The 10,292-nt window shown below is 51.7% G+C and overlaps 1 protein-coding gene across 8 annotated transcripts in view; it reads right to left on the bottom strand.

Annotated features, from left to right (window-relative positions):
• Positions 1-4,355, bottom strand: part of TEF (TEF transcription factor, PAR bZIP family member) — a 33,645-nt gene extending 29,290 nt beyond the window's left edge. For 4 of the 8 annotated variants that reach the window (XR_004843187.1, XR_004843186.1, XM_035903307.1 and 1 more), the window contains exon 1: positions 4,051-4,355. Coding sequence is in view for 4 of the 8 variants with exons in the window: in XM_035903307.1 (XP_035759200.1) it covers positions 4,051-4,153 (103 nt within the window). In the remaining 4 variants the exon portion in view is untranslated. The remainder of the gene's footprint in view (positions 1-4,050) is intronic. The other 4 variants (XR_004843188.1, XR_004843189.1, XM_009647868.2 and 1 more) reach the window with 1 other exon arrangement.
• Between the last annotated feature and the right edge of the window lie 5,937 nt (positions 4,356-10,292).

The following is a 10,292-nucleotide window of genomic DNA, read 5'->3' as shown; positions in this document are numbered from 1 at the left end:
CGGGAGCCCGCCGGTCCCGAACCGCCGCCGGTGCCAGCCCTCCGGCCGGTCCTTAAATATCCTTGTTTAGGATCCCGAGATCACCTTTCCCACATGACCTGGATTTAATCTCCCTCTGTCCTACATCACGCCAGCAGCAGCCGCAGCGGCGTGCCCTATATAACGTCAGCAGGGAGAAGGACCCCGCTGCGGCTGCTGGCACGGCTGGGCAGCTGGAGAAGGGCAGGGCGGGGAGGGGGTGTCTCTCCAGGTTTTCACAATCACAAGCAATTCCTTGGGCTTCCCCAACAAGTCCCCCTTGTTCCAGCAGCGGGGATGCCACGCTGGGATTTAAGCTTCTGAACGTACAAAGGGAGCGAATGTGGCCAAGTTGATCCCCGAGAGCACAGCCGCGGGCTTCTCCTTGCAGCAGTTGCTACCTCTTGCCGCAGAAGGGCCGGCCGCAGCAAACTTACCGCGTAGCGCTGCGAGCAGGGAAAGGAAAGGGTGCGCAACCTCCCTGGGGTGGCCCCATCCGCACCCAAAAAGAGACACAGGTTGCCAGGGCGGAGATGTCCCCCTAAGTGCCAGCAGAAAAGGGACCTCTTCTTCCCAGGTAGGCACTCAAGGCATCTGCTTGGTTCAGCTGCCACTCCACAACCTCAGACGTTTCATTTCAGTGGCAAGGCACAATTTGACCTGACCCTTGCTAATAAACCCTGATCGTCTTTGTGACACAAAATCTGGTCTGAAATCCTCCCCACGTGCCCCAGGAAAAAGAATGGATTGGAAGTCATGGATTGCATTGGAAGGTGCTTTCCTCCATTGCCTTACTGCAACCAGGACCAGGGAACGTCTCCATCCAGCCTGGGCAGACAGGGAGCTGCCCTACCTGCCAGCTACTTTTCTTGCGTAGGCTGGGACACTGAATCCACTGCCTCCTTCGCAGGGGACAGGGGTGGGACTCCTGATGCAACTCCTGAGCACGTGTTGCCTGACAGGGAGCTGGGAAAGGGCCACCTTGTTAACACAGGCTGGAACAGCATGGGTTAATGCATCGTTTATCGGGGCTGATAAATTCAGCTCTAAGAAGCAGGCAGAACAGGTCGTCTTCCACTGCCCAACGTGCTCCAGGGCTGCTGCTTGTCTTCCCGCAGACTCCCTCCGCCTTGCCAAGCTCAGCTGGCAGAAGAAAAAAGCACGTGCGTGAAAGGGAGATGCCACTTCACAACAGGGCAATGAAACTCAGATGTCGGACCACACATGACAGAAACAGTGCACACAGCTCAGCAACGGGCGGCAGGCTCACAGCAATGCTTTTGCCTGGGAAACGGCTACTGGTAGGTGGTAGAGAGAGAACACAAACTAGTGAAGGCTGCAAAGGGGCAGCTTCTAGGAACAGGGCAAGGGAACGTAGCCAAAGCAGAGTAGGCCGCAGGCTTCCCATTCAGTTATGGCTCTCGTGGTCGCTTTGTTCCATTGTTGTTGGTGCTGGAGGCCCCCGGGTATGACGCTGTGTCTCAGAACTGTATACAGCGCTCCTTCAAGGAACAGGCCCTGAGCACATCCCCCCCCTCCCCCCCACAGCTCTCCATGGCAACTGCTTTGCTGGGTAACATCCATGTGAATGGAGGTTATTAAACCCACTTAGCGGCCTTTACTCCAGGGCTTTTCCCTTTAGATTGACCACGTTCTTCCTCCAGCACGTTTCCACCCAAGCTACACCATGCTAAGGTTTGTTCTGTACCACCAGTGGGTTGTGACTTTGCTTGGAGAGGGTTTAGCCTGTGCAGTGTCAGCTGCTTGGCCCAAAGGTGGGAGGGAGTTCCTGGGGAGCATTCCTGTGGGTTCCCTCTCAACAGCACCCTGCTCGAGCAGCAGCCGGGCACTGCCAGCTAGGAGGCAGGTTGCTCTGAGAGCTTTTCCTCACCGCCTCTGGGGATTAGGGACTCAAGCCAGTGCCACCAGAAAGTGGGCACTGCACCATCAGCTGTACCTTCTTGGTTAAGCTAGGATCTGCCTGGACTTTTAAAATTTCTCTTTTGCTCTGCAGCTGAGAAGGAAAAGAGGAGGACAATGAGATGTGAGGAGAGGAATGCAGCAGCCTTGGATGTTACTGCTGGAAGTCTTGTCAGGGCCAAATGATGCAGAACAGCCTGGCTCTGATGCTGCAGGGAGGCAAGCAAGAAGCAGCCCAGCATTAGGCAGAGAGTCGGGGGGACACATGCAACAAGCCCCACTGGGAGGTTTGAATAGCTGAACACATTTCAGACAGAGGCCTGAGACCCAGCAAATCCAGGTGAGTGGCGTGTAGGTATGGAGACCCAGAAGGAGAGAACTGAGCTCTGTGGGAAGAGAACCATGACATGAACGCTGGCCTGGGGAGGGAAGTGGCATAATAAGGACAATTCTAAGGGTTATGGGAGGTGATGCTGGAAGGCAGGGTGGTCCTGGGACTGAGGAAGAAAGCTGCCACAAAACAGCACTCTCAGCTGCCAAATAAGCCAAACTGAGTTAAGACTAAATTATTCCCTCTGCAAATCATTGATCTGCCCTCTAACCCCCACTCCAACTCTTACCAAACAGATAAATCCTTGCCAGCACTCCTCCCTTGGATTAATTCAATCCACTTGGCTGTGGAGACCAGAGATCCCAGAAAGGCAGCCAAACTTCAGCTTAGCCACAGCAAGGCTCTGCACCACATGAGCCTCCCTTGGCTGTTACTGCTGCCTCCCAGCCAGGTCCGCTTTCTACCTGGGTATCGGTCAGCTCAGAACACATGCCCTGGTCCCCACATGCAGTGGCTTCATGCTGCGTGGTATGTAAACACACCCGTTAGTAGGTAAAGTCTCACAGAGAGCCAGCTCACAGGTGGCAGCAGCAGAACAATGTGACAAAATGAGCCCCTTAGGGGGTATGGCAGCTCCCCTTGCCCTACTAATCCCTTTCCCACAGGGAGCTGTGCGGGTGCCACAGGGCTCACTGTATTCCAGCAGGTGTAGGCAGCTGCCTTTCCAGCCACGAATGCTTTACTGCTGCAGCAGCAGCCTTTTCTTCCCTTGACCCTGGAGCGAGAGCAGGACCCCGCTCCCCATTGTGCATCTGGCTTTTCTGCTCCCACATCCTGGATCACATTGCCCCTCAAGACTGCAGAGCTGTCTGCTTGTACTGCTAGCGATTCCCTACAGAAGAGCGAGCTCAGAGCATGTTTGTTTCTGTGAGTTCAACTCACTTGTGCCTAGACATGAGCATGTTGAGCCGAAATGTTCCCACACACCTCCCCAGCACTCGGCAGCGAACATTAAAACACAACAACCAAAAAGCAGCTTGCCAAGGGCGTGTGGCATCCTATCCAAAATCAGAGAGTCCCCAAGTTGTGCGATGGGTGCCCAGAGCATGCCCAGCAATAGAGCAGTGATCAGCCCAGCAAGAGCGAAGCATTAAGCACAGCAGAAGCCCAGACTAAATAACCTCCTGGGTCCTTTCCATTTGTTTTCTAGGATGCTGCACAGAGAGTGGGAAAGCCTAGGAGTACAGAAGTGCTCTTGCAAAGAAAACACAATGTTTGCCATGTTTCCTACCCCAGCTTTGCACTGATAAACAACTGCAGCATCAAACACAAAGTTTGCACGGAGTCAGCCTGCCCTAGGCAGGCCAGGCTCCCTGGACAGACCACGTCTGGGAAGAGGCAATGTCTGGAGGCTCAGCAGTTATTAACCATGGGACAACCTGGAAGTCGCTGCTTCTTGAGCATGGAGATTTGTGCCCAAGCCTTCTCTGTGCAAGAAAGCTTTCAGGGTTTCCAGCAAGTAGCTCAGCACAGAGATTAAAAGGATCAGGAGCTCAGCACTCTTGACTGATTTTGTAATCAATCCATTGCTGCTGTTTTCCCTCCTAGCTGCACAACACGCTCGGTTCCGGAACTCCCCATCTGACTTGGACACTTGAGACAAACACACCCTTGAAGGGCTTGTAGCAAACAAGATCTTCTGCCCCATTCTTGCCTTGCAACTTAAGGAGGGGAAGGAGAAATCAAAACAGAAACCCCAGCATGCCTTCCCTCAATCCTACCTGTCATCTTGTTGGTCCAGGGCAAGGAGTATTCCAGCAGGGACTTCAGGACTTCCGGAAAGTCCAGGGCAGCAGGGCCCCCAGGGCTGTTGCAGCTTGACATGCCCTGTCCTGGGACTGTGCTAGCACAGCTAAGGGAGGGCCAGGTGCCTGGCCGCCAACACTACACCCCACTCCTGTGGGCGTTGCGAGAAGGGCTCAGAGGCACCCGGAACGGGCTTGCCAAACTACTCTGGCTGAGAAAAAACAGGGAGGAAGGGAAGCAGCCTGGTGGAGATGCAGTTTGCCCGGCTGTCTTCACCTCCCCCTCTCCCACTCTGAAGTGGCCAATTGTGGAAATAGCTCTCAGCCTTGCAGGGCTGGGCCGGGCGGCTGGCCAACGTGGTTTTACAGGGCCTCTCCCAGCCAATCCGGCAGCAAAGAACTGGGCCAGTTATCTAACTTTGCAAAGGCAGCACCCTTTTCCTTCCCAAGGTGTTATAACAAATATACACGTTGGGGGGGGAAAAAAAAACCAAACAAGCACACATTGTCAGAGGCACACATGTTGGCTGCAAACACAACAGCACAAGGACCCTCTGAAGGGCTCTGCGGAAGCTCTGAGGAGCCCCCGAGCTGCACAGGCTGCCCTGTGGAGATCCACATGCTGTCTGCATCTGCCTGCTAACTTTTCTGTTTTCTGAGATGCAGATAGTGACAATATTTGTATATGATGCAACACTTATTGTGTGTCCCTCCTAAGCCAATATTGATAACAGTGTAAGGCATCTTTCTTATGCATTTGGGTATGCATCATACCCAAAATGCAGAATTTCTCTTCATAAGTGACACAGAGTTTTATCAGAAAACCGACAGCCTCCTCTCGGAGCAGTGATGTAAGGCAAGAGAGAGTTCATGCACCCTGCAAATACTCTGATAACAGCTGGTTAAGTAAGATCTTGAGCATGCAAATTCCCTCCTCTCCTGTTAGGAAAGTTTTTTAGCATGGAGAGATGGATTGCAGACAGGAGGATAAAGGGCTGATCTTCTTTATCAGGATCTGGCTTGGGAAGGAGCATCTTAACACATGCCAGGGTCTTCTCTTTTGCTGGGTGTGATAATTAGAACAGAAGTGCCTTTATTTCTCAGTTTGCTCCTGTCCATTTTGCCAGGATCAGCCTTACGGTGCCAGTGTCAGTTGATAGGAACCAGGTATTCATACACTGTCTGTGTGTCCCAGCTCTCGGGGTCAGCCCGGCAAAACCACGCATGGCTCTAAGCGTGGAAGTGGCCTGAGTGAAGTCATTAAGACTTTTCTTGTGCCTGAAGTGAAGCGTTTCACTGGCCCCACATTTAGAGTCTTAAAAACTGATGGGATTTTGCTTGTTCCCAATAGCATGGTGTTTCTGTTTTGTCCCATAAGGAAATGCATTTGATTTAACCCAACAGAAACCAAAAATAAAAGAATTACTTAGCCAGGCTCGGTGATTGGGAATTTCAAATTAGCTGGGGAAGTTTCGTAACCTAGATCCCAATCTAACCAGGCTCAGAAATCACACGGAAGATGCTTTGGTAGAATTCTTAATTATGATACAACTACATTACAACCCCTTGGGATTTTCCCTGTGGTTTGTTCCCCCTGTTCCCCAGAGAGAACATAAGAAAACAGCCAGTGATAACTATAGGTGGTGAAGCCATTCAGGGAGAACAGTCCTCTACTACCCCCTGCCCATTAAGGTGCCCTCCACCCACCCAAAGCTGGAGATAGCAGGCAGACCCTGCAGACATTCTCAAAGGTCAGCGGATTCTGGCTGTTGGGAGCAAGAGAAGCGATCACGTCGCTCCCTCCTGGAGCACAGCCTGCCCACCAGGAGGTCCATGTCGTTTCCCAAAATCTTCTCATCCATTCTGGCTGATCAAGGCAAAGGGAGCAGGGTCACTCAATCCCGCCAGGCCATGCTAACATATGGGACGGCTACGGTCATATATGCCTAGGCCTGCTTCTCATCAAATGATAGCAAGGTAAAGTGACTGGGAATGTGGTAGCTGCCCAATGCCAGGTGCAGCTGGGCCTCCTGGTTTTTCCCCAGGCTCAAACTTATCCCAAAAGCTAGACAAACATTTGACTGTGTGTCTGGAGGCACCCAAGGACTTCACAGCAGCTGCTGCAGCAGTTCACTGACATTTATGACTTCAGAAAATGAAGACATTCATTGAGAGGAAATTGCCAATTTGCATTTTGAATTATTAGCCTTCATTGGACATTTACAAGTTTTTCTTGAGACATCTGAGAGTGCGTATCTCATCTTGTGTTTGCCATGTCCACAAAGTCTCCTGCCAACACTGTGTGTACTTCTTGGTTCATAATCCCTGAAAATTGAGCTCCTGCCCACGAGAAGAGCTTGGGCAACATCACTAGCAGGATGCATCAACACTGCCCTGACTTCAAGCCCCAGGGAAGCAAAAGCTGTACTATGGAGTGGAGTCATAGCAGTGTCTATCCATCTGCCCTTGTGTCCCCACCATGTCTCCATGCACCTGAGCTGCTTTAGTGAATGGAGTTAAAATGTTGTCTCTGGAAAGCTGCTGGCATGGCCCTAGATTGCATCATTTGTGCTGGCTGCACTGTTATCAGATCAGGTCATTATTTATTATTATTGTAATCCCATGTTAGCGGAGGTCTCAGCAGCTCTGCTCCACCACTCAGAAGCCCAGTTAGCCCATAATTGCACATTTTCTCACAGGTTCAACCAGCCGTAGTCAACTTAGGCTGGCCCTAAGTGGGTGGCACGCAGAAGGGGGCACCTAACATGATAGGGAGGACCGAACACCAGGAACACCAGTTAAAATGGCAGAGGCCAGGGCAACCTTCAGTGTCTTTTCTGTAGGTCTCCTGGTGCAACTACGCACACCACCAGCAGTGCTGGTTAGGCTCCTTGGCGCATTTGCCTGAGGACCATGCTCAGCAGTGCCATGGCCGCACGCAGTCCCAAGGGGAGGGGTGAGGGTCCTTCAACGTTTGCCTTGGTCCATGCTCTCCCTCCTTTTAGATTTTCATTCCAAAGAGTTGTTTTTTTTTTTTAAGCACAACCAAATTCTTGTCCTTTGACCCTTGCCCTGACTCCTTCGCCTGTCTGCAGTGCTCAGGTACTTCTGTTGGTACCAGAGCATGTAAATGCCTCTTTTAAAACCCCAAATTCTACTCCTGTCTTTAGAGGGATCTCTCTACAGAGGTCTGCCATCAGGCCCAAAGCACACCAGGAACTGCTGAGCACCGTGTTATTGGTAGGTACAGCCTTCCTGGCAGTTTGAGACGCCAAAGAATGGTTTCAGACATTCAGACCTCTGATACAACGCTGTTCATTACAAGGAGCTGGGCAAGGGGGCTCTTTGTGCATCCCTCCAAGTTGCCGTCTTTCCTTCAGCCCCAGGAGTGCTCCCTCAGCTCCTTCACAGGGCCACATCTGGGGTGCTTCTAGAGCTGCCTTTCCACTGCCTCCCCTCCTGCCAGTGTCTTGCAGCCATCCTTGTCCCCGAAGCAAGAGACAGTGTCATGCCTGGGAGCCTCCTCAGTCAGAAACTCCCACAGATTGTTGCTGTGGGTCTTGAACTTGGTGGTGGCACCTGGCTACACACTGATTTCTGAGGCCACCATTATGGAAGGCAACTTAATTGTTTCTTATGTGTATCTGAAAGCACAGCTCGTGGGGAACCCACCAGCAGCAGACACATTTGACCAAAGAAAGGCATTATTGGTCATTATTACTAATTGTTGTTATCTCAGATTCCTCTGATGAGATGAAAGCTTGGCTTGATAATCTAATGGAGTGCATCCTCTTAGAAAATAAAACCCACTTTTGTCTGTTTTTCTAAGGACACAAAGCTTACACAACAGTATTATCCATCCATCCATCCATCCATCCATCCATCCATCCATCTATCCATCCCTCCCTCCCTCCCTCCCTCCCTGCCTCCCCAGAGCATGCTACCCACCTTGGCAAAGAGATAAATATATTTAAATATCTTTTTCTAATTGAAAGATAAGCTAGGAGGAAGAGAGTTGAATGAATGCCTCCTCAGAGAGAAAACCTGCTGCTGTTTGTTCTGTTTGATCTGGGGCACACGCACTGGCAGCCAACACCCCAAATGCAGATGCTGCCCCTGGCAGGCAATAGCAAGGGGACAGGCAGAAGCCAGCAGTACTGAGGGGAATTTGTGGTGACAGACAAGGTAGGTTACTCCCCTGAAGTGTAAATATTGTCTGAAAATGAGGACAAAAGCCTGTAGAAATCTTTAGAAGCTTTAGAAATCCTCCTGCTCTTGAATCAGCTTTCTTTTTTTCAGTCATCTGAGACCATTCACCTTAGCAGCACGGCCATTATTCGGAAAAGAAGCTTTAGAAATCCTCCTGCTCTTGAATCAGTCTTTTTTTCAGTCATCCGAGACCATTCACCTTAGCAGCACAGCCATTATTAGGAAGTTTCCATATCATCTCACATGTGGGTGTCTTCTGTTGCAGGTCCCACAGATGAGGCCTACTCTTCATGGTCTGTGTGGAGGCTCCAGACCCACCCATGGGGTTTGCTTCTTTGCACCAAACCCAGCTTGGTAAGTGGTTTCCTCTTCCTTCTTTTATCCAAGCAAACCCTTTGCCAGAGGTCAGTCACAGCCTCTCTGCAGACATCCGTAATTTTTTTTTGTTCTTATCCTAGCTCCTCGGACAAATGCACATTCCACTGACAGCTTCCAGATTTAACTATTTATTTGCATAGTGCATTGGGCTTGATAGGGAATTTTTTTTCACCTTGGCAGGGACCAGCAGGCTGAGTTTCACTGTGACCTTTCCAAATGGAGGCCCCACATCCCAGCACCTTGTCTTCTACAGGGCCAAGATGCTGCTGCTAGTGGTGATGGACACCTGTGGAGCTGCAAGGACACCCAGAACAGCAGCAGGAGGGAAGGCTGTGGCCAGACCAAGGGTGTCTGCATCCACAGCAGATTACTTTAAAAGAAAAGGAGGTGGGAGAAAGAGCAACAAAGCCAGCGCGTGAGGGTGAACATCTGAGGGTGGTAAAAGTGGGACTGTGGCTCTGCCTGGCACCTGGAACGTGGGCTTGCGACCCTTTAGATACTTCTGATGGCATCAACGTGGGGCACAGACACGCAGGCTTGATGAGGCCTTGCACTGAGACCCCTTCCCAACTCTGAAGGGGCTGCCCCTTCCCAGGCAGGGTATGGCCTGCATACATGTGCATACGTATGGGTACATGTGTGCCTGTCTCCCTGTGTGGAGGAGCAGTGCTGGGATCCCCAAACGAGCAATGCAGCTCAGTGGAAGGAACCGCCTGCACCTCCTGCCTGAGGCGAAAGGATTTCTAAAAACTAATTCCTCAAAATGAGTGCCAAAAAGCTAATGAGCTTTGCTTCCCCACCCTCCCCTGCCAAGACATTCCCCCCTTCTCAGCATGCTCACGTGGCAGCCAAGCTCACCGCAGGGCTGCTCCTATGCACGTGGCCTTCCCCTGTGAGGTGCCATTTGCCAGAAAACTAGGTGCTAGGCAGGGGGAAAACGTGAGAAAGACTTGGGATAACCAGAAGTTGTGCTGCCCTGGGCAGGAAGGACACCTAGAGCTGTCTTTGTGCATTTCCCTGCTCCGGAAACGCTCTGGGAGCCTGGGCAGAGCCGGCTTTGGGAGCTCTCTGAACAAGCCTTGGCAGGAGGCAGAGCCACGGAGGTGCCAAGAGCAGCAATAAACCAGGGCGTTTAAAGCAGGATGGGGAAATCCAAGGACAGTGATTGCTGGGCCTCTGCCAGGGTCTCTGTGAGACCGTTGGGTGGGACAGCAAGTAAGATACACGGTCCTCCAGCAGCTTCCTTCTCAAAACGAAGAAGCTGGCTGCGAGGACCTTGGCTGTCCCTCGGCCATCCCTTCCCAGGCTTGCTCACCTCTCTCAGGAATGATGTGGCCCCTGGCAGGAGCAGGGATCCTGCAGCATCATGGCCCAGGAGGTCAGAGCCTGATGGACGGATACAGGAGTCAGCTGAGCCCAGGGAAGGCACATGGGCTGAAAGAAAACAACCGATCCTCTAAGAAGCCTGGGCAGTTTGGCTGCTGCTGATCCCCAAAAGCCAAGATATGAATGGTCTCAAACAGAAGATCCAGCCTGCCAAGAGCTTCTTTTGAAACATTGCTTCTGTCCTGAATCTGCACCACAGCTCCCAGGGGCAACGTCCAGCCGTATTGCAGTTATCCTCAAGCTGT

This window comes from Egretta garzetta, unplaced genomic scaffold (genome assembly GCF_000687185.1).
Source record: "Egretta garzetta isolate BGI_Z169 unplaced genomic scaffold, ASM68718v1 scaffold51, whole genome shotgun sequence".
In the NCBI taxonomy this organism is placed as follows: domain Eukaryota; kingdom Metazoa; phylum Chordata; class Aves; order Pelecaniformes; family Ardeidae; genus Egretta; species Egretta garzetta.
The sequence above is the reverse complement of the archived record's forward strand: the minus strand, read 5'-3'. Positions and strand labels throughout refer to the sequence as shown.